This window comes from Marmota monax, unplaced genomic scaffold (assembly GCF_021218885.2).
Source record: "Marmota monax isolate L192 unplaced genomic scaffold, Marmota_monax_Labrador192_F-V1.1 WCK01_AAM20220418_F8-fsc00036, whole genome shotgun sequence".
In the NCBI taxonomy this organism is placed as follows: Eukaryota; Metazoa; Chordata; class Mammalia; order Rodentia; family Sciuridae; genus Marmota; species Marmota monax.
This window is the reverse complement of record NW_026694491.1, coordinates 3,597,374-3,622,409: the sequence shown is the minus strand read 5'-3', so window position 1 is coordinate 3,622,409 and position 25,036 is coordinate 3,597,374. Positions and strand designations below refer to the sequence as shown.

The following is a 25,036-nucleotide window of genomic DNA, read 5'->3' as shown; positions in this document are numbered from 1 at the left end:
TAGAGGCCCTTTATTATGGAACTCAACATGTTAACTTGATGTTATTTTCAAATGAATTTTTCTAATTTATCAGTTGCTATTTAATCTTTTTAGTGATACTTCTGTCCTATGAAGAAACTTTTTCTTTCTACATAACAGAAAATTATTAATGTTTTCTTTGATAGCTTCTGGATTGTCAGTTGAAAGGTCCTTCCTACTCAGATTTTTTCAATAATTTATGGAGGTCTATTTGGAATATGAAAAGTGTGTCAAATGGATACTAATTTAGTATTCCCAGGTGAATACCCTATTTCTGTACTTTTCTTTTAGTTCCTATTAATCTGTTCAGGCTTTAATACTATATTCTTTCAATTATTATGGTCTTATAATAATAAATTTAATATGAATTAGGGTAAATCCCCCACCCTATTCTTTTTTCCAAAATTGGCTTTTATGGCTCTTTTTAAAAAGTCTGGAAGCAACTTGTATATTTAAAAAAATCTTCTTATATTTTTATTGGAGTTGTAGAGTTGTATTACATTTAGATATTAGCCTATAAATAGCTTATATTTTATTTTATTGAATTATCTTAACAAAGTATTATGTACCCTTTATATTTTTTAATTCAAATTTTCAGTAGTATTTTAACATTTTCTTGAAATAGATCTTATATTTTCACGTTAGGTTTGTTTTTAGATATTTTATCTTTTTATTAGTGGTGTCAATTTTTTATTACATTTCTATTAGATGTTATTTTAATGTACAAAAGTTATGTATGTCACCATATTTATTTGATTATCCTTAAATAATTTTCTTCACTTGATCTTTCATGAACATGGTTTGAATCAGAAGCTGTTTTCCATAAAGGATCATGTGGTAAATATCTTAGCATTTTGTTCTCTGTTGCAAGTGCTTAGCTCTGTGTAGCCTGAGAGGAGCCCTAGATAAAACATAATGAATGAGTGTAGCTGCATTCCATTAAGACTTTACTTGGGGACACTGGCATATGAATTTCATGTACCACAAAATATTATTACTTTTTTACATATTTTTCAACCATTAAAAAATATGTAAACTATTCTTAGCTCATGGGTCTTACAAGAACATGCATGGGCTAGATTTAACCCATGGGTTATAGTTTGACACTCTCTGGAGAAAGTAAAGTTCTTCTACTATGAATATAATTCTCTATCTTCTCCTATAGCTTTAGTTTTTGTTTTCTTATTGTTGATACTCTATTGCGTGAGGTACATCCTGAAAAATTATATCTTTATTGTCAATTGCACCTGGTAGCATTATAAATGTCCTACCTTTGTTTTACTTTGGGGGTAGAATTTTACTTTGAACGATAACTAGGTTCATAAATACTTCTTTCTTTTGGTTTACATTTTTCTATCATACATTTTCCCATCCTTTTATTTTCAACTGTTCTAAATAATTTTAGTTTACATGTTTATTTTATAGAATATAAAGTTGGATTTTCTTTTGTTTTAAAACTCAACAGTATTTTTCTCATAACAAGTGATTTCAATCAATTTTAATTTATTAATATGGGAGGAATGGAATAATTGATGTTATTATTTTGTATAATTTTGCTATGTGTGTATATATGTTATATGTAAGTATGTATGTTTTATATATTTCTTTCAAGAGAGGGAGATTAGAAAACAAAACTCAAAAGTTGTAATTGAGGGAAAAAAATGTATTAAAATATTTGTCACCTTTTTGAGAAAAATTAATTATAGCAAAAAACCCTCACAATTGATAAATATTAATGAAGTAGTCCCTGATATTGACACGTTAAAATATTAGGGATTCTTGCTCTACTCTAAGCAAGTAAATTAGAAAAGCTATAAAATTTATAACTTTCTAGAAAACATAATTTACCTAAGTAATGGTGAAAATTTTAGACAGATCTATTACTGTGAAAAGATAGTCATATTAGAAATTAAAACTGAAAAATAAAGTTAATTAAGTTAAAATAAATCATAATAAACCCATTACAAGTTAGCACATTACAAATCTCTGTAATGCCTCGCTAAATAAAAGGTAGTTGAACTCCTATACCTACTTCTGTAGTCACTCTGTTGCCATATGATTTTGGCTGAAATAAGTAAATAAAATCCAGCTGCACACAATTTGTAGTTAGAAATGAGAAGCATTTCAAGAGCCTCTTCACATGATGATGGATATTCTTTTTGGAGACCATATTAGATCTCCATCAGAGTTAGTTTCTTAAACGCGAGTGTAGACTCTGAAACCGTATCAGTGACGTTTTTTTAAAAAATACTTTAGTCTATCTTTGAAGTTTGAGTAACTCTTTTACTCATACATTATTTTGTAACATTATATATTAGACATTTGGAAAATTTTGGTTCCTTGAGTTATGCGGAACTTCTAAATGTCAGTACATTTCCTTGGGCAATATTTAAAACTCAAAAAAAATTTGAATATCACCATCATTCCAATCAGAAAAGTCTAAGTACTGGAAAATTCATGGTAGTAAATATAAGTTTTCCAAAATTCAAACTTTCCACTTGAAAACTTGAATTTTATCATTGGTAGCAAACATCGTTCATTATTTTCCTTCAAGTCATGCTTGCTTCTTTTATTTTTGAGAAAATGTTTGCCCCCCCACCTAAGTCTTAAAGCACTTAGTTTGTCTTGTCAGTTGTTCTTTCAAGTCAAAATGGCATTTTGTGAGGGAAAGAAGGAACACATTCAGATTTCACCTCCAGCAGTCACTAAGTGCTTTTCCTGGAGACAGCCTTTATATTTCAGTATGCCATAGAAGTGCTTTGTATGCATGTCTCATTTATCACAAACAACATCAGCAGTGTGGATAGTTAATAACTTTCACTGCTTCATCAGTAGTATTCTTAAGTGAAACTAGCATTTAAGTTAATTTATTCATTTGACATGAAGAATGCAAAAATCACTAGTACAATTAGGTGCTACCACCTCCCGAGGTTCCTGCCAAGTTACCAGTATGACTTATGTCTGCCTTTGCCATCAATGCAAATGGCAGCACAATTGTTCCAGGGTAAACCACTAAATTCAGAAAAACTCTTCAGCATGTTGAGTATTTTTCTTGCGTTATTGTCGATCATTCACATGAAAGGAGGTCCTCTTGGGATAGTTGGTGCTAATACCTTTAGTCATATATGAGAAAAACTTTTAAGTCCAGCCACATCTGTAAATTTGAGCCATTTGTAAGGCAAAAGTATAATTCTGCAGACAAATTATGAACTGAGTCCTGAGTCTGCAACAACATCTTTAATCCAGGTGTTTTTATTATTGGAAAGTGCTGTGAGTTCTTTGCATTTTGACCTGGTGGTGATTACTGCACCCAGAACACGTAGGTCTTAGACCTCAGGATGGACATTTGGCAACACTACGGGTACAATGTTTTATTAGTATCTAGGTTTTTGAGGGAATTTCTCTAGCTGAGGGAATTTCTCTAACTTACTCTATATGATACTCCACTGGCTTTTCCATTATTTGAAAAGCTGTAACAAATTTTTTGGATTATTACATATGTTATATTTATAATGTTTATTTCCTTTTTCTTTAAACTGTGAGCAGTTGGTTCCAACTTGTTGGCTGCATAATAATATTAAAAAATGCGCAGGTCATCATCAAGTATACTCTGCTGTTTCTTCCTGAGATGAACACCTCTCTTTCGTCATCTGCCTCCTCCTTTTTACTCTCGAGGACAATGACTTTGGGCATGGCTCCAAACATTTTGTGGTTTAGGGTTTTAGCTCTTCCCTGATTTTACTGAAAGTAGAATTTCTGTTTTTGTTACTTATTTTCTTTGTTGTTTAGGGGTGATTTCCAGGAGGAAAAGAGGTTTTGCCAGTATTACATGAACATTTTCAAACTAGAAGTCACCACAAACTAGTGTTTTTTTTTTTTTAATAAATGTTTCACTCTTTTAATATAAATATAGAAAGGAACACAAATCATGCAGATAAAAATTTCATGAACAATTTCCAAGGAAATGCCCGTCTAACCAACCCTGGATCCATAAATAGAACAAGACCAACATCCAGGAAGTCTATACCATGCCTCTCTCTGGCCTCTAGCAACCTCCCTTTCTTCTGGTTTCTGACAGTCAGATTAGTTTGGCCAATTTTTGAATTTTGTAAAAATGAAATAGTACAGTCCATATTCTATTGTTTGGCTACTTTTGTTCGGTGTTTTGTTTGTAAGATTATCCTCTTTGTGGATGTAATATACAGCTTATTATCCATCCTACTATTGCTACACATTTGGGGCTGTAATGAATAATGCCTCTATGAACATACTCGTACAGGACATGGGAAACACAGATGTGTGCATTTTTGTGTACATGCCAAGGAGTGGGATTCCTGGTCATGGGGTGTGCATATTTTAGTATGTAGCCTAAAAACTCTCCAAGGTATTTTTTTTTAAACCCAGAACCCTATATTGAAATTAACTTCTTTCTTCACATCACTAAAGGTTACATCTATCATAAATCAAGTGCCCACTTAACATAGGATCAGAGAAGTGGGGGGCTGGGGAGAGAGGGAAAGAGACTGAGAGAAACTCAGTAAAGACGTTTCAACATTTAATTAACAGGCATTCATGATACAGGCAAGGGAGAAGTTAGGAAGCAATCATCACAGTCCTTGCCAAGACTGAAGGGAGAGATGATTCTTCAAGTTGAAAGGTCTTAACCATTTTCAAAGCAGCATAAATAAGAAAAGACCTATACCTGGACCCAAAATGAAATATTAAATCACCACAAATAATAAGAAGTGTTGATGGAATATATTCCAGAGGGAGGAAATTCAGGTCCACTGGAAAGGAATGAGCATTTGTTGGCATCAGGGCTTCTTGCCATCAATGATTGGTGCTAGAAAGCAGGAGAGCAAGGTCCTTGAATTTTTAGGGGAAGATGAGTTTCTACTGAAATCATATATTTAAATCATGAGTCAAGTATGAGGGCTTTGTAAGAATGCAAATGGTTTACTTTTGGTGCACATTTATTGGTGCACAAACTTGAGAATGCACCCCAGTGTACAAAGTTGCACATGAAGAAAGGAAGCAACAGGAAGGAGGGCGGGAGGGAAGGAAAGGCAGGACCTCAGGGCTTCCAACTGTGCAGCAAACTGGAAATATATCCGCACAAAGTAGGTTGGCAAGTTTGTGAGGTCAGGAATGTCTTGAAGCAGCGTGGATGGATTCTAGGCAGCAGAAAAAATAACTAAAAAGCTAGATATTACCATATTAAGAATATGGTAAAGAATACAATATTACTTTCCTCCGCAGGGGGAAAAAAAAGACATCCAGAAATTATAATGGAGAATGTTCTTTAAGAATCCATGGCCCAAACATGAACTGAATTAGAATATGACATGATTTTGAGACTGGTATGAGTAAAAACAATCCATATGATCTTTATGGTAAGAAATTCATCCTTTGTGGGTCACAAGATTGCAGCATTTACCCTTCGTGAAAGAAATTTTGTCTTAAGGAAGTCAACAGTCCTTATGAAGTTATAATAATTTTAAGTATTTATTGATTTTCAACTTAGAGGTAAAATAAGGAAGGATTCTTTATGGAGACAGAACAGATCTTCAATGTTATCAACTTTGAAAACAGGCTAGCAAGGAAAAGGAAGGGAGTAGATACTTTTAGATCACAAAGTATGACATCAAGAGATTATTTATATTTGGTGGAACTAGAAAGAGAGCTTTTAGAACAATGTTGATATATAAAAATAGGGGTACTAAATTTGGTGCTGTAAGTATAAAAATTTTGAAGTCAAAAGAGTGGTTGTGCAAGAAACATCACATGCCCAGTCCTATTTTGTATTTTATTTAGAGATAGGGTCTCACTGAGTTGCTTAACACCTTGCTTTTGCTGGGGTTGGCTTTGAACTCTCGATCTTCCTGCTTCAGCCTCCCAAGCTGCTGGGATTACAGGCATGTGCCACCCACCTGGCGAGAATTTCAGTTTTGATAATGTAAATGTATGGTGAAAATAAGCAGCTCATTAAAAGAAACAACATGTCAAATTGGATTACTTTCAGAAATGCAAATATGATTTAGTATTAGAAGATCTATTAAACTAAATCACTACATTAACTGATTAGAAGAGAAAAATATTCATCCTCTCAAATAAATGCACAAAAATTTAATAAAATTCAATCATTCATGAGTCTAAAACTAGGAATTAAAGTAAATTTACTTAATTTGAAAAAGTTATAAGTGAGGAAAAAACCTACTGCATTTATACTCAATATTCAAATGCGAACACTGTCCCCTTTAAAAGCAGGAGCAAAAAAATGTTATCACCACTTTGGTTCAAAATTGTTCTGGAATTCCTGCCTTGCACAGTATTTAAAGGGAAAAGAAATTTTACAAAATAAGTAATAGGCAAGAAAAAAAATCTGTCATTAGCTATGACATATTGACACAGCTAATTCCTCAAAACTACAGACAGTAAGAATCAATGGGTGTAAAATTTTATTTCTATAAATTTTAAACAGGCAATACATTTTAAAAAGATATTATATTCACTATAAAATATGTAAAATATCAAAGGATAAATCTAACAAAAGTTATACAACAAAAAATTATAAAATTTTGTTGAAAAAAACCCAGAAAACAAAGGTATATAAGAACACTCAATATTGGTAACATGCCAAGTACGTTTTCTAAAAATGATTTATAAACAATGTAGTTTTGGAGCTGGGGTTGTAGCTCAGTGGTAGAGCCCTTCCCTGGCACATGTGAGGCACTGGGTACCCTCCTCAGCACCACATAAAAATAAATAAATAAAATAAAGGTATTGTTTTTCATCTACAACTAAAAAATATTTTTTTAAAAATGTGTTGCAGTAACAATTCATCAAGTTTTATTTTGTGTAATTTAACAATCTAAACTTTATACAGAAAAGCAAGAGCCAAGATTGGTTAAAAAAACACATGAAAAAGAACTACCTCATTACTTCCACTTTAAGGTAATTTGTGTACTTATGTACTAGATAATATGTACTCACATATTCATAGCAGTCTTGTTCATAATAACAAAGACAAAAATAAAACAAAATCAGAAAGAACCCCTATGTACATCAACATTAGAATAGATAAATAAATCACAATATATTCATTTAAAGGAATAATATATGGTAATTAAAAATTGTCAATGAATTATAGCTATATTCATGAGCCTGAATAAATTTTAATGGAAAAAGATAAATGCATGCAATTTCTCTCCCAAAAAAGTCCCCAAAAGATAAAATTAACAATACATTATAGGATACATAATATCCACATTTAAATGGTAAAGGTCAACTGTGGGCTATACATATTTACAGAGCAAGAGAGGGAAAAAACTTCAATAAATGGTATCATATCCCACATTTCTCTGGGACCTGTTTTTTTAACTCACTGTATGTCTTCAAATTCTCTCTATAACCACTTGCAACATGCCCATTTTAAAGAATAGACTCAGAAAATCAAAAGCTCAGAGAGGACCAAAGCACAGAGAGATTCAAGTTCATATTTTCTGAGAAATACTGCTGGGATTTGAAATGAGACTCTACTCTTCTATTTTCTTCCTTATAGATCTGATTCATTCCTCCTCATGAATGAAATCAAATGAATTGACTTGTGTTGTTTGAAACTATAAAACTCCCATAAACATCTTTGATCAAGACTTTGTACATATATGTGTTTAAGTTTTATGAGAGCCTACCAAATTGCTTTCCCAAAAAACTGCAATCATAATTGTATCTGAATATTCTAGTTTCTTCAAATTATAACTAATATTATTATTTTCATATTTTAATGTCTATGTGAAATGGCATTTCATCCTAATTTGCATGACCTTGACTTTTAGTGAGGCTAAATTATTTTGTCATTTGGGTTTACTTTTCTATGAATTACTTGTTAAATATGTGTGTGTGTGTGTGTGTGTGAGAGAGAGAGAGAGAGAGAGAGAGAGAGAGAGAGAGAGAGAGACACTAGCCTATTGAAATTTGATTACTGAACATTTTTCTTAGGTATTTTGATATAGAGAAAAATAATTCATATGTGTTCTTATTATGTTTTCTCAGTCTGTGATTTGTCAGTTAACATTGTATGTGAAATCTTTGAGACACAAAAGTTTCTTCATTGAACATATGCTCATGTGTCAGTCCTTCCCTTATAAGTTCTGCATTTTTTTCTGCATATGGTTGTTTTCAAGAAAAGTATAACATTGTATTATTTAAAAAAAATTTTTTTTTACTTTCAGATAACTACGAAGTTGCCTTCCAGAATTGCTGTGCAGTTTTGCACCAAAATAATGACATCTCTGACAACACAGATGCTAGAACAAAGATTCAGACCAAAGTAGAAATTACATGGGTCCTTCTCTTGCGCTACTATATACATCTACAAAGAATCAATAACATGAACAAATTGCTAGGTAGGTTTCAATGTGTTAAAAAAGAACATATTCCTTTCTGGTTCCTATTTAGGTCATATTTGTTATTTAGAACTATGAAATTCCTCCTCCCTCCCTCCCTCCCTCCCTTCCTTCCTTCTTTCCTTCCTGTCAGGACTGCATTGAACTTGAGATCCTCCCACCTCAGCCTCCCCTCCTGAGTAGCTGAGATTATAAGCATGTATCACCATGCCTGGCTACCCGGCATGAGTAATCTCTTGTCAGAAGATAAAAATTTCAGGGGTTCTTAAACTGGAATTCATGGGCCTTTAGGTAGAAAGTATTTCAATGTAATTGGTTTCCTTAGAAATTTTATATATTTTATTTCACTATGATATAGAAACATCCTGATGATTTCCAAGAATGCCAGAGTGGTTGGTCCATGGTTCAAGATGGTTTGGAAACAGTGATCACAATGTGACAACTTATAAAATAAAATAAATAGGATGAAAGTTTGGCTTTAGAGAAACCAGTATTCCAGTATCCAGTATAAAAAAGAGAAGAAATGCATAGCTTAAGATGGGCTATTTAACCCTGTGGAGCTTTGCTGTTCTTGTTGCGTTTTCTTTTTTAAATGACTGTTTACAGAATATCTAGAAAAACTGGTAAAGTCTGCTTCCTATCAGTCCCTCTTGTGGTTTTGTAAGAATGTACATTATTATGGATTATCTGTGCCTATGACGTCAGTGACACAGTGTTGCTGAGCACAAACAGAAAAGACAGTTTGACCCACGCTAAGGTCCAGCAGTGGGGAAGTCAGCAGGGAAAATAGGCTGAATTACAGAGTGACTGACACAGGTATCAAGAGTTAGCAGTGGGATAAGCAAGTGCTCAGAAAGGTGACAGGGCTAAAATTTTCATCGTGATGGGGCCTAGAGCAATGGAAGTACAGAGAGGAAGGACGTGGACACAAGGCAATACAGCCAGCTCTGGTGACGCCCTGCCCTGTAGCGACCTAGCTAGCCTCTGATTCACCTGTGGACATGTCCCATGTCAAACACCCTCACTGTTTCTGCGCTGGGTTTTCTTGGAAGCTCCAGGACAGCTTAGAGGAGTCAGGCAGTCCACATACTAGGATAACTTTCAACTAACAAGGTTGGGAATGGCTAGACAAACAGTTGGGCTTCTGTCTCTTACTGGGACTAAATCTCCTTGGTTTTTCAAGAGGTCTCAGGAGGATCGATGCCCATAGCTGTAGCCCATTCATTTACTCACCTTTATTAGCTCATGTTTCCCCCTGACCCAGTTTGCCCATTCCTCCACTTATGCTCCTTGAGATCACTATTCAAATAAATCACCTGAACCTAAAATCTTGCTTTGGGATCAGTTTGGGGGGAATCCCCCAAAAGACAGGTAGACAAAATACATGGTACTATTATTATTACTCAACCCTGGAAGTGATATCCCATGTGCCTCTGAAATTTTCTTTCCTGCCTTTTGACAAAAAAGTTAACTCCATTAGTGTATTAGCTCTAAAATCAGGAAGATGGTTGGCAGCGCCTCGCTGGCGTGTGGATGACGCCTAAGATGAAAGTTTCTGATTCGGTGATAATAGAAATGAAACCAAGCCAAGTGAGTGGGAACAAGCAGGCCAGGCTTTAACTGGGGTGGGGGTTCACTTGGAGGAGAAAGGGAACAGCACTACCAGGCTGGTCCCTGGACATAAGAAATGGAGCAAGCTTTCATTCTTGTGTGGGGTTGCAGGGTGGGCCATATCCTGGGAGTTTCTCCACTGGTTATGGGCGCAGTGTCAGAAGATATTCTTTTTCTTGTGCAAACAACCTGTTTGAGGCTGTTGCAGCTGCTGAGGGAGCAAAGTGTGTGGGTGAATGAAATCCTATACGGTGCTTTCAATCAATAGCAGGTAAAGGGCCAGGAGGTTGTTTGACCTCTGTCCTTTTTGGGGGCTCCCAACAGTTTCATTGTCACATCTAATCTATTCTTGGAGACATTGTGGCAAAGGCACCCTGGCTTTTATGAGGCACCTTGTCTCTGTGGTCAATAGATTGCTTGGGAGAATGGGTAGGGGTAGGAGAAACCCATATAATACTTTCAATGGGTAATAGTCTCTAAGAGTTAGGGCCTTGGGAAGGCATCTGCCTTTTTGTCACCATGATGGTCCCTGACTGTCAGAGATATACAGAGCAGTGGTTAGCACACAAACCAGCAACATCAAGACCATTCTGTTACCTAGCAGGAGCCTAATTCAAGTATTTTTCTTCCTTAAGCATCTGCAAAGCCAGTATCTGGAATTTCCTTGCCAGATGATACGCTTCTCACATCCCTTTACAACTCCGAACTGATTTTACGTGAAAAAGAAATGCATTTTTTTCTTAAAAAGCACTTACAGCTATATTCTTCATCTTGTATTGATGAATTCCCAAAAGAACTTTTTCTAGGATTGGAAAAACCACATCTTGCAGAGAGAGTCCTATATGACACAATAGCCAAGGTAAGTTTTTAAAACATTAAATCTCTACGGTATTTAAAACTTCTTAGAATTCGTCCTCACAAGTCTGAAGGAAGTGCATGAACCCCTGTATTGGCACAGAGATCTCCATTTCCCTCAGAGTTTTAGGGAATACTCATTTTTGTTTTACTATTGAGGCAGGTGAAACATACAGCCTAGATTTTCAGGACAGTTCACATTTCAAATGTTCTGTCTTGTTCTCATAAACCTTGAATTTCTCTCAGACTTTTCTATATTCCTGCATAAAACGTCTCTCAGGCAGCCATTTTGCCAAGAAGTGACACAAATTTCAATATCACCACTCTCTAGTCAAAGTTTCTAATTTATACTTCATTCTGTACCTTTGTTTTAAATATATAATAAAAATTCAGGGTGTGTACTTTTTATAGTTGTGAAAGCAAATAGAAAATAGAGGTAGAAATTTTAAATAAAGTAAAAGTTAGAAGATTTTTTTATTTTGGAAAGTTATTAAATTAGCTCGGTGGTAGATCACCTGCCTAGTATGCATGAGGCCCTGGGTTCAATCCCCAGTACCACAAAAGCAAAACAAAAACAACCAACCTGTTGAAAAGATATAAAAAGGGGAATATGAGTGAAGTTTTTTTTAAACTGACACACTTAAGGTCTTAAATAATAGTGATTTGAATATTTGAATAAGCAATCAAAATTTCTGGAATATCAGATGCTAAAAAAGTAAAGGGTTTTGTTTAAAAATAGGAATATGTGCCTAAAATTTAGTACTCAACAAACATAATACAATACACCAGAGCAACTCGTAGTTGATATAAACAGAAAGGATGGAGAGACATAGTCCCTGTACATAGTCTTGATATGGGAGAAGAGAAAGACATAAAATTAGACCAAAAGAATTAATTCATTTCAGAGATGCTTTCTAGGAAAAAAGTGTCAGAAAGAATGTGAAAATTGAAACATGTTAGTATATAGGGGGCAAAGAATAGAGGAAAAGGACTCATCTAAGAAAGAGATGATAGAGTAATGAAGCTTATGATCACAATAGAAAGGAAAAGATAGCTGTAAAAGACAATTGTTTCAGTAAAGTTGGAAACCACCTCCACAACTATTTGATAAGCCTTTGGATATGGAAAGCAAATAAGATGGACTGGCAGAAATTATTCTGCCATTAGAACTTCTGCTCACTGGAACATGGCAACACCATCAGTAGCTGTGAGGGAGGCAGGATGACCAGCAAAGTTCAACAAAGTTCTGCTTTGTAGACTTAGTTTGAGATTCAAGCAGAAAAACCCAAGTGGACATGATATGTCCATTACATATTTGTAAAATGAACAAATTGATTTTACTTTTGTAGAATTCTTTCAAAACCAAAAAAAAAATCTTCTTTATTTTGAACTTTCTCTACTTCAACTTTCACCATCTAGCTCTTTTTTTAAAAAAAAAATGTTTTTAGTTGTCCATGGACTTTTATTTTATTTATTTATTTATATGTGGTGCTTAGAAACGAACCCAGTGCCCCATACATGTTAGGCAAGTGCTATACCACTGAGCCACAACCCTAGCCCCCACCTAACTCTTTATTTTTATAATTATAGACTTTCCTATACCAGACATGTCTATGTTTCTGTTGCAAATTGTCCCAGAGCATGATCTGAAAAATTCGGCTCATTCCAGAGTGAGAGCCTTCGTTCATCTTATTCTACTAGAATATAGCAACCTTATGTTTCGGGTAGATAATAATAAAAAGTTTTAAATATCATTCTTTTGGACATTCCTGCCCTTCTACTCAAGAGAATCAGATGATTTAGTTAATAAGTTGTGAGTTTAAGAACGCTGTGGTAAAACTCATTAAGGAATTTTTAAGAATTCAGTTAAAGAAGTGATTCTCAAGGGATTATGCAGTTGTTCCCAGAGCAATGTCTTGGGATCACATGGAAAGATTTTCCAAAGGACTTTCCTGCCCTTCCTGAATTCTGGACTTTTGTGCCATGCTTGATACTTCTTGCCCAGATTCGAAATCATTTGAAAAATAAGAGAAAAGAATAAGGTGGACCAAGACTTAAAAATACCTACCTTATGGTCATGAAGTTGACATTGTAGGATGAAGTTTATATATACTACTGGTGAATTCATTACTTCCAAGTAATGAATACCAAAGTAGGAAGATTTGTCAATCTAGTCATATATTATTGGGTGATTATAGGCCACTTCGTGTGGACACAGGTCCCTCAAAAATCTGTTGTATGAAGGAACAGAGAGTGTTCACTCCCAGTAAAGATTCACTTTTCCTAAATTACCAATCAAATAAGTATCCCCTAGGGAGAGGAGTGAGTGAGGAAGTAGACAGGCTGGGAGTCTAATGTTGATGTCTCTAGCCCCACCCCACCCCAAAGGAAGGAATCAGTGGATGTGGGATGAAATTGTTTCCATCTATGTAACACCAGATTCCCATTCTGAACCCTCATCCCCTTCTCCAGGAACTGAGGTTCTCTTTGAGGATTGCTACGATATTTCCCAGACAATTCTGTGGTTTTAAAGTAGGGGACAGAGAATAGGGAAGGCTGTGAAAGTAGTTTTAATGGATCTGTTCTTGTGGTTATTGAATAAAACTTTGGAAACTAATATGTGTGACTTCTTAATATGTGCTCTGAAAGGAGCTCTGCAAGGTATTTTAGCATTAAGGGCAACCTACTATTACCCAGCTCCCAAGGACGATGCTCCAAAGGTACGACTTTGAATATCTTGTAAATACATGAGACATTTCTAATGGCAACAGTGTTATCAAAGAGTTGTTTCACCCTGTTTGCTCTTTTTTGATATAATTAGTGTAACACTCTCCCAGGATAATCAGCTCTGGAGATCACTGTCACTTGCCTGACAGGTGCGAGCTACCTAATCATGTGTTTGTTTCACTAGGGTAGATAGCTAACGAGCATAAAGCCTTTTTGGATTTTTTTTTATATAAATGCCAAGCTTGGCTGATTTTTATAATAACATTTTTGAGGCTTTAATCACTCAGGAGGCTATTTCAATCAAACTCTTCCCACAATTTGATACTTCAACCTGCTTTTCCTGCAAGAAGTAGATGCATTTTCCAGAACAATCATTGCTATGTGTTGTGCTCATCAGTTGTGTGAATCTCCATGTCGTGATGTCTATTGGAGCTTTGTGAGGGGAAAACAAAGCCAAGCCAATTTCATTAAAAATTCCACTAAAAAGACATGTTTAGAACTGTACATGATGCTGAGCTACTTATGCTAATGCTATGTGTGCCAGCAACAGTCTGTACAAGGTCAAATATTTGACTAGTGCAAAGTGGTTCGTTGTTTATAGGACTGTGGCAACCTAAGGTTCACTAGGTAGGTCCGTCCTTTCATTCTTTTCAAAGAACAGAGAAAGCATATAAAAAGTACTTAGTGTAAAACTTTTCAATTGCATTATATAATCAATCACATTAATTATATAAGATATTACAGTACTTTAAAGATAATGGAAACCTATATACCTGTTTTGATATTGACTTCTATTACAATTTACTGTTATTAGCCCATCATGGTACAAGATACTGCATATATCGAAGTAAAGGTATTTGGTTCTTATTCTTTTATGCTTAGCTAGTGATGAAATATGAATTTTTTGCTCAAATCATTGTCAGAATCTCTGAGAGTTACTCAGTTATGGAAAAATGGGAGAAATTATTTTTTTGAATTATTTACCTGTTTGTTTTGTTTTTGTGAATTGCCTGACATGGCATTAGTCTTAATTATGCAAATTTGAGGGTCTATTTAACCCTCACAATCTTGCTTATTTTTTATGTTGGTTATGCTTTAAAGTATCATAGCTTTTATGATAGTCTGTAGACATTTTTGAAAAGTTTTCACACTTAATATTACCTTGCAGTCAAAACATATTTTTTCTTTTATCAGTAGACAACTTGAAAGGTCACTGTCTTTCTCTTTTTATTTTATTTTGAGGACTTGCATTGTATCCTGAATAGGTTAAGAAATAATGGGAAGGACAAAACCTTATAGAAACACCAAGCATTTGTTTCTGGCACTGACATGTTCCACTCAGTCCACAAACCTTTGATGTCAGAAATAGGGCAACAGAGGCACTGCTTCTCAGCTACTGTGCTGTGATCCTGGGAATGACATGAAGTTGATCTTGAAAATGGTTTTCCCTCCATTGTCTGTCCTTTTTATACTGAAGATACTGTTAGCACTGTTATTATCTCTCTGGCTAGCCTGTCCTTTTGTTGATACATAACCACCATGCTTTGTTTTCTTAGCTGCCTTGGACAATTAAATAATTTATGAATTTGCATTCTACACACTGAGATTTCTTGAAGACTCTTGACTTAGTGACCAATTTCTATAAAAGAATTTGGGCCCAGATTCACCAAAGACTTGAACTTATAAATCAGCTACATTCATTGAAAGAGGGAATGAGGGCCATGAGTTTTCACCTTTCAGAGCAAAAACTGTGTCTTGTTTTGTATATGGCACCGTGGCTGGAAAATAGATAATAAATTATAGCCACACTCTCAGTGTATTCACCAATGAATAAACCAAAGACAACATAGAAGATGTTTCTTAGAAACAGTGATGAACTTGAGAATGAAAAGGTGGCATGGGTATTTTCCCCTCCAGATCATTCCTCTCAAAATTCACTAAAGTGGAAGAAATTTGTCAAGTCTGCTGGGTTTTAAAGCATATTTTTATTATAGCAGAATCTATAGTGACCTAGAGACAGTTTAAAGATTACCTTTGTAAAACAAGATGAGAAAATTCTCAGAATTTTCCAATACGATCAATTAATTTTCTTTAAATATTGAATGAGTTCATTATAAGCAGTTAAACGAACATGAATTTTGTTGTTGTTACTGTTCCCTAGATATATCATGACAGTTCCCTGCAGTCCATCTTTTCTTCAAAACTTCATTCCAGTACATCTTCTATGGACGGTACGTCATCAGAAATGGTAGTACCAACTGTGAACAAAGAACTTTGCTTTCAGTGGTACATTCCTCCCCTGGACAGACCTCCAAAGGACGGAGAACCTATGGTATGTAATATAATGATAAATCTAAGTCTTCTGCTTAGATATAAAGTTTAACTAGACCATTTCAACTTAAACAGCAGCAAGTGTCAGTCCCTAAACTATTGGCAATTGGGTAGTGGTTAAGATTCTAGGAGATTCTTGAAAATGGGTCAAGCTTTTACAAATGGAACAGTTGGTCAATATAGCCTTTTGCAGGGGAACCTTCCACTATAGAATTCCTTTGATTGCTACTTTTTCTAAGAAGAGCCTCAGGCTTTTTCCCATAAGATGTTTGCCATATAGTTTTCCCCTGTTCAGCATTTTTATTTGCTTTTCTCCATCCGTATTGGTCTACTATTGCACTTCCCAGAGCACGAGTGTTGTCCCCTCTAGCTGTGCCTCTGGTAGCTCCTGCATTTCCTGACTCATATGACCTCTGTCAAATCCTGAAGCCTCCTGGGCTTCTCTCTCTCCTCACACTGGCCTCTTCATCCTGCTTCCTTAGGCTGGAAACCTGCTACTAACTCTCAGCCAATTATACATTTCTTTTTATACAGATGAAAAGAGAAACTTTAAAGTATCACTTCCAAGATTTATTTGAAGTTATTTCCTACTTTTTAAAATACAGTTATCCCTTAGTATCTTCTGGGGATTGGTTATGGGATTCTCCAAGGATATCAAAATCCACAGATGCGCAAGTCTCTTATGAAATTTTGTTGCGTTGGCATATAACCTATTCATGTTCTTCCCTGTACTTTAGATCACCTCTAGTTTACTTATAATACCTAATACAATGTAAATGATATAAAAAATAGTTGTCATACTGTGTTGTTTAGGGAATAATGACAAGAAAAGATGAAATCTGTGAAGTTCAGTTTGGACACATTTTTTTTTTCCCTAAATACTTTCAACCTGTGAAATCAGAAGTGGATACGGAAAACAGTGTGTGCTGTCCTTCCCACCCCACAGAGGCCTGTCCTGGACAGATATTCCATATATGTTTTAAAAATAATGAATAATGAATCTATAATATCTTTTAGAGAAATTTACTAAAGCAGTTTCCAAATAGTGGTTCCAAAAAGACTAATGCTCAGGGAATCAATATACTGGCTCATGAGTAGCATAAAGAAAATGAAACACAAGAAAAAAAAATTATCAGAATGCCTCACATATGGTAGGTAAAAAATATTGTATTCTGAATATTTTGCTTCATGGTCTATGTTGTAAAAATAAAATTTCATCATAAGTCAGAATGTATTTACTTGCTATCAAAAAAGCCAGGAAGAAGAAGGGTTACCTAGTTGAGAAACAGAATGTTTACCTAAGCAACAAGTTTAAAAGAATAAGAAATAGGGCATGAAGTCCATTTCATAAGGTCAGAGAAACATCACGGACTGTGGTGAGCCAGCCACGGGCTGTGTGTGAACTAGGAGCATGAGTACGTGAGTGGACCGGCTGATGTTGCCTCTCTGTTTGCGCTGATGACGTCTGTGTCCTTTTCACTCGCTCTGCTGATGATCCCCACAGCACCTGAGATGAGTGTGGCCTTCCAAGATGTCAGTCAATCTGCTGATCACCCCCTGAAACCTGACCCCCCTCATTGGGGTGGAACTTTCTCCAGTGTCTTCCCCTCAATTAAAAGGGGCTTCAGGACAATCCTCCCTCTCTTTTTTTTTTTTTTTTTTTGCTTCCCTTGTGGGAGCTGGAGCAGAGGGGCCGTCTCTAAAGAATCCCAAGAAAAAGGTATTTTCTCTGTCTCGGTGTGTTATTTCATGCCAACCCAAATTCACTTGCAGTGACTGGGAATGACTTAGTCTCGTGCCACGGCAATGTACATCTTAGGCAACGGCAGGATGGGCTATGACATCCGCATACTGCTATCAGAAACAATGTGGAAGAATCAAATGTAAAGACTACATCTGCATATAATTAGATAAGCAAGGTTTGCCCTCAATAATCAAGTTTGAAAATTAGCAAGCGCGCACAAACTGGGGTCAAACATAGATGAGAAGCCAAGTTCTAACAAATTCTGGTTTAAACAGTGATTTTTGCAAGCCACAAGAAAAGATGCAGAACATTTTGTGTTCCCATTTCTTAGTTGGCTACATTTTCCCTTGCTTAACAGAAAGTATGTATGTATTGTTCATAATGGAAGATAGTTGCTGCCATAAAATTCAGGGAAAAAAAAATTGAGAAATGTTGGCTTAGAGGAACTAGATCTTCTCAGACACCAAATCCTGTTTTTGGAAGATAATACTGAATGAAATTTATTGGATGATATAATATAGGTGTATTTGTACATTCATCTACTCATCATTTTAGGACCTAAGTGTAGTGTTTGGTGTTGAATAACTGGTTGAAGCTCATGAGGCCCACAAGATGATAATACTAGTGAGAACTTGAACAGAGTGTAGTATGTTCTGGAATCTTCACTCTGTGAAGCTGGTGACATCATGCAGCACTTGTCTTTCTCTGTCCCCCCTGTTTCACTTAACATTATCCTCCAGGTTCATCCACATTATCACCAATGACAGAATTTTATTCTTTGTTTTTTTATTGCTGAATTGTATTCTCTTATGAATATATTTCTTTACCCATTCACCTGTTTGATGGACACTCGGTTGTGTCCACATCTCAGTTATTGTGAACATTGCTGTGATAAGTATTAGAGAGTAGATATCTCGTTGACATACTGATTTTATTTCCTTTAGAAATATGCCCAGCAGTGAGATCCTAGGTCTTCATATGTGATGCTGGAAGTTCCTGGCTCTTTCTTCTATTCCCTGTGTATTGGGATTCCACAGTGTGCTTTGGCTTAGGTCTTCAATCCATTCTGCTGGATTTTTAGGATGCCCTTTTCAATCTGGAAAGTAGTGTACTTCAGTTCATAGAGATTTTTTTCTTTGACAGTTTCCTTGCCTCTGATGTCTCTGTGTCTTCTTGACTATTGAACCTATTGGAACAAGTATTTAGTTTGCTAATCTTTTCTCCCCTATTATCTATGATTTCAAATTTAGGTTTCACTTTGGAGGAGATGAGGTTCAAGTTTATGTTTCAAATCTTTTACTGATTATTTAGTTGTTATGTTAATTTTCTTTTTAATTTTTAGAGTGCTTACTTGTTTTCCAGTGGTTCTATTTTAATAGCATGTGTTCCTACTTCATGGCTGCAGCTTTGTCCTTTTCCCTGCAGGTACTAATTATGGTTCCATTGAAGCTTTCTTCTGCTCTCTGTGTTGTATCTGATTCTTCCAGTTCCTTTCCTCTGTTGGTTTTGGCATCTGCCTTTCATTTCCTGCTCTGAACTCTTGACTGACTGTAGGTGTTTGAAGTGAGGCTCTGAGGAGCGTGTGGGGTCCGGCTTCCTGATTTATGGGCCTCGTTGGAGGATATCTGCAGATGGAGCCAGCAGTTTCACTTAAGGTTGCAGAAATGTCAGCATCTGTGGGTCTTTTCTCTTTAACTGGTCAATTTCCCCCACAGAGGATTTTCTTGGACACCTGCTTTGTTACCTACATTCTGGGAAGAGGCTGTGAATGGAGTAAGGGGATATTGTGCATTCAGAATACATTAATTCCAATATTTTCACTCCAGTACCTAACCCCTGCCCCAATGTCCCTGAGCATAGATCCTCATGACTTAATATCAGCAGAGAGCAAAATGGAAGAATTTCATCCAAGAGAGAGGTGGTAAGGGGATTGGGGATCTCCTGGCTCTGTGGGCTCTGAGAATGGTGGGGAAGCATTTGTCCAACGCTCCTGTTTGCAGTCCTACCTATTCCTGCCTTCTAAGGTGCCTACACCTCCAGTCCTGGAGCCTTTTCAGTTTTAAGTCATGCTTCCTGTTGGCAATCCCTCAAGTCACTTAAGACACAGCTTTTCCTCTCTGCTGAGTTTTCCAAGTGTTTTCTTCCTTCAGAATGTTGCGAATATTGTCTGTTTCACCTCCTATCTTCTTCTTTCTGTCCTTGTTGCTTAAAAAAAAATTCCCTTCACTCTTATTTTAGTTTGTTTTTTTCAAGGAAGCAGAGATAAATAAAATTGTGCTTAATTAGTCAGTTTTGATGACCAAGCTTGGGCTTTAACTTTGTTATATCTAAAATGAGGGAATTTGACCAGATCATCTCTATGGTTCTGTGAATCTCAAATTCTATGATTCCATGACTGTAAATAGGTGCCATATTGCATGGGCCTTACTCTAAAAATTATCAGAATGCAAACAACAGAGAAATTACTAGAATGCGAGTAATCAAGAGAAGTCTCATCTTAGAGGTGGGCCCTGGAAAGTTGTGAGTGGGTTAAATGAATGGAGGAGAGGAGGGGAACATCATCAGTGACAGGGTCCACACGAGGAGTAACAAGAAACCAAGATGGAGATCCACGAGGTTCAGGTGTAGTACTTACTACAGCGGGCCTTCAAATGCTGAAATTTAAACTTGTAGTATGAAATGTCACTTTTCAAAAATAATTTACTATTCCAAATAGTATTCTTTTTCATCTATGACCTGTAACAGTTCTTGTTCACATCATTTCTCTGAACTAAATTTTGGGGGAAAATCCTCTTTTTGCTTTTCTAAAGAAAAACTTTTTAAAGTGCTGTGACATGATTTTGAGAGCTGATGCTGAATTTTTTGAGGCAAAGTATAACTTTGATATTACTTTTTTTAAATATTTTTTTAGTTGCTTTTGATGTCATTGTATCATATTATTTTTCTTACAGGTTTTATTATTGTGTGCATACAACACAAAGCTCTTGAAGAGTTCAGATATTAAACTTTCCAGTTGTGGCAACATATTTGTTGGCTCTTTCTGGATTCCACTGAACAGGCAAGTAAACCCAGATCATGTTCAATTGTCTGAATCCTCTTTTCTGATATTTCTCTTTAAGTATAGGCTATTTCAGTAATGTACAATGTGAAGCATAGGAGACCTTTCACAAGAAATTTTTGGGAGAATCTTTTATTTTGAGGAGTACTATATTGCAGTGGTTTATTCAAATGCCAGTTGTACCCCTTACTGCCAGCACAATCCTAAACAACTTAACTAACCCCTCTGTGCCTCAGTTTTCTCACCAGAAAAATGGAAACAATATTAATAATAACAACACCTTGGGAAGTTGGGGGACGACAGTTCATGACACTTCAGAGATGGCCAAGCACAAGGACATTGTCTGTGCTGTATTTTGCCTATAATTTGGTGTGTTTAGAAAATAACATGGCTCTGTACTGTGTCCCAGCCCCACCAGCTCCCTGATCTCACATTTCCCTCTATACTCAGTACCATTTATATTGTTCAAAATCTATGTTTCAGCCACATGGATTCTTCTTCATCAAATAGGAATGATCTCTGATATTTTTTGTGCTTGCTTTCTCTCTTCTATTCCATTTTAATACATTTTTGTTTCTTAATTCTTTAAAAGGTTTTCATTACTTAGCTAGTTTATTTTCAACTCTGTTATTCAAGGCTCGGTGACCTCAGCTCCTGTTCCTCCAGTGCAAGCTGGGAGTGATACTACCCGCTCTGCCTAGCTTTTGCGCTATTGATAGGCTCAAGCCAGATGAAGGATGATCATGTTTTGGGGAGCTGAGAACACTAGTACCCATGCCTGCCAGGGTCAGCTCTGTGCCTAGCCAGGCATTAAGCCAGAGCTTGCTGAACAGAGAACTGCTGCTTCTCTGTCTCTCCCTGGGGTCCTGTTCCTGCTCCATGGTTTTTATTTTGAAGGACCTCTTGGTCTCCCCATGAAAGAGAATAAAATAAGAGCTGTTTTAAGAGCTGGCAGGCTTTCAATTTCCTTCCTTTCTTCCTTCCTTCCTTCCTTCCTTCCCTCCTTCCTTCCTTCCCTCCTTCCTTCCTTCCTTCCTTCCTTCCTTCCTTCCTTCCTTCCTTCCTCCCTCCCTCCCTCCTTTCTTTCCTCCCTCCCTCCCTCCCTTTATGTGAGTTTATTGAAAACATTATTTTTTCTTTGTTGTTGTAAGAAAAACACCACCAATTTTAAAATATTTTTTCCTTTCTTTCTTTGTTTCTTCCAGAATGGCAGAAAACCTAGGCACAGGTCAAATACCAGCATTACTAAGCATCAAAATTAGGAAATTTTGCACTTGTCTTACAAATTCAAGAACATTGTAAGATTTTTTTTCAGATAAAAATATAATTTCTGCAGAGGAGAAAGTCATCAAACTCATAGGTGGCTTTTTATTTGTTCTAAAATATCCTTAATTTCAGTGTGTTTGTGATCAATAGTAGGGTTGCCAAAATAGGTACAAACCTTTGTCATTGAGGCCATCACACAGGATGGTGCCTGATGATCTTTCATCTCACCTGTCCTTTGCTGGCACTCTGAAAAAAGACTATTCCTCTCTCTGAGGCTAGTATTCCTTCTGCTCTGTTGAGGGTCAAGATAGGACTTATCCATCCTTTGTCAGGGAAAGTAGCAGTAAATTAGGCTCAAAACAAATGGGCCAAAGAATATTCTCCTTTTGTTGCCCATCTACCCATCTCCTATTTAAGTTCTCATAAAGAAAAAATATTTTTAAATTGGTGGCGTTTTTCTTACAACAACAAAGAAAAAATAGTGTTTTCAATAAACTCACATAAAGGTTGCTGTGTAGTTCTCAGTGATGATTACGATATTGTGACCAAGAACAAGTTCTCTGTGCACTGTCTCTGCCTTTAGCTTCCTGCCATCCATCTTTCTACTTCCTGCTGGGTCCTGACCTTCAGTATAGCTAAGCAACAAAATTAGGAAGTTTGGCTCAAACATTTTTTTTTCAGAGCTGAAACAATCCAGCTTGACAGGCAAGCACTCTACCATTGAGCTACACCCAGACTTATGCTATTTTTGGAAGAGAAATAAGAATTCTTTCTCTAGATATTAGAATGAAGAATGGTGTTTTAGAGTATTATTTTTCCTTTATGTGTTTTTTATGGTTAAGAATACATAGTTACTTATTTTCTCCTTACAAAAGCCCTAAGTTAGATAAAGTAGATTTTATTATTTTCATTTTGCAGTAGATGGACTCTTAGGGTCAGAGAGGTTAAGTGACCTACTTGAGGTCCTGTGGCTGGTGTGTGATGGAACCAAGTGTAACTCACCAAGTCCCAAAAGTCCTAATGCTGTTCCCTTTCTGGTGTATCAGGCAGCTTTTCCAGAATTATTGGAGATGACCCTTTTTTTAATGGGAAAATTTTTCAAACAAACTTTTAACAACAGTGTTATATTTTAATTCTTGCCTAATAGAAAAGTTTATAAAACATTCTGTATAAATGAAAATCTTCATATATAATTAAAGGTTCTTTAAAAACTCTTTTTTATTGTTGAGAACCATCATTAGGGTAATCAAGTATTATTACACCTTCCTGCAGATGAGAGTGCTGTGGAGACTGGAGAATTGACATTCTTGTGTGTACTCTTGCTTTCTGGATGATTGGTTTCCATAGTAATTTGTCTTCATCTTCAGATCACAAATGCATGCACATTCTTGATGTGTCTGTGGTGTAGAGGACGCTGGGGGCCACGCAGGTCACTGTTTGCCTTATTAAGCTGCAAGCCTACTTCCTTCAGCCTCCCCTCCTCTGTCCACCTTTGCTCTCAGAGCATCCTCTATTCACTGGTCCAGGGCCCCTCCCTGAAGTTTTCCATATTCATCATCACTGCCACTGTGTCCTCTACCTCCTCTTTGGTTCTTGCTTTTCCTTCTTTCTTGATTTTTCTTCCCTCTCCCCCACCCACATTCTGTGTGCACATTCTGTGTGCACATACACACACACACACACACACACACAGATGTGTGCACTACTCTGAAGAGTTGTGAGCTCATCCATTGGCCTTTTCAAGTCATTGCCAACTTGTCATTACTATTACACCTTCAGGTCAGCTAACCTAACATAGCCTGGCATTAAGATTTATTTAGGAATAAATCTTTTGTTTATTGCCCATGTAGATATTTATTTTCTTTTTTTTTCACCTTTAGGAATAATTTGGGTGTGTACCTTTCTCTCATTGTGCCCTTGATGTTTTGTAATATGTATCATCCTGAGTACTTAGGTAGACCATGAACATCGTGAGAGTTAGGGGGAGTGTCTCTCTGCTCATGTTGCTTGAATGAAGGAGTGATGGAATAATGTCTGGGGATATTAGAAATCTAGCTGTTAAATAAATGAGGGCCTTCTTTATACATTTTATTGGTTCAAAAATTAAAAATGCCTTCCTTTTCAAATAAAATACTCATATGTTTGTCATTTTTAGGGTTATTTCAGTTCATGAGAAACTTTCTAATCTTGCACAAATAGCTGAACTATCATTGCCAGCAACTCCTGAAAATACTGCAAATGAGGATATATATAAAATGGATGAAACAGAAGAGAAACCAATTGGTAAAGATATAGAAGTAAGTTATTAAACCATAGAAAGAAGCATTTTTGTTGCAGGATGGGTGTCATTATGCATAATTATTTAAGTTATATTTTAATTTGTCAGAACAGAACTATGTAACTAAACTTGAACTTGAGATTCTTCTGCCCTCTGTTTTCTTTACTGCTAGTACCAGATGTGACCCAACTTTTTGCCACTATGTTTCCTTCAGAGCTCTTCTAAGAATACTGATTACAAGAATATTGACAGAGAATGAAAGAAGCCCATCCAGAGACTGTTTAGATATGACTATGAATCCCAAGAGACAATGCTTTCTAGCTTTTTTCACTCTGTTATTTAAATATTTGTGTCCCCGAGTGTGTGAATAAGAACTAGAAAGTACAGAGAAGCATATATGCTTTCAGACATTTTTTATGCACATGTTTTTTTTTTTTTCACCAAAGAAGTGGTGGAGGGGTGATTAATCCCCTGATAATCTGAGTGTTTTCTATGCTGACCAGTGATTGTTCTGGAGGAGGGGATCATTTCTTCTCTCCCCCTCTGGAGTTCTGAAATGGGGCACAAGATATGGATATATGGAGATTCAAAATATCAATGTCATTACTGATAAAGCTGATTAACAAACATGTCTTTCAATCTGTGGTCAAATGAGCTTATCAATATTTTACTACCAAATTATCCAGACTTGCCCACCTATGCACAGTCACCTAGCACATACGTGTAACTACATGGTCTTCCCC

The 25,036-nt window shown here is 36.1% G+C and overlaps 1 protein-coding gene across 4 annotated transcripts in view; it reads left to right on the top strand.

The window, feature by feature from the left end:
• Positions 1-25,036, top strand: part of Cfap54 (cilia and flagella associated protein 54) — a 295,409-nt gene that overhangs the window by 224,584 nt on the left and 45,789 nt on the right. For 3 of the 4 annotated variants that reach the window (XM_046419397.2, XM_046419399.2, XM_058571287.1), the window contains 5 exons: positions 8,250-8,423; positions 10,670-10,893; positions 15,778-15,948; positions 20,643-20,749; positions 24,171-24,312. In XM_046419397.2, coding sequence (XP_046275353.2) covers positions 8,250-8,423; positions 10,670-10,893; positions 15,778-15,948; positions 20,643-20,749; positions 24,171-24,312 — 818 coding nt within the window. Of the gene's footprint in view, positions 1-8,249; positions 8,424-10,669; positions 10,894-15,777; positions 15,949-20,642; positions 20,750-24,170; positions 24,313-25,036 lie in introns of those variants that run through there. The other variant, XR_009224446.1, reaches the window with a different exon arrangement.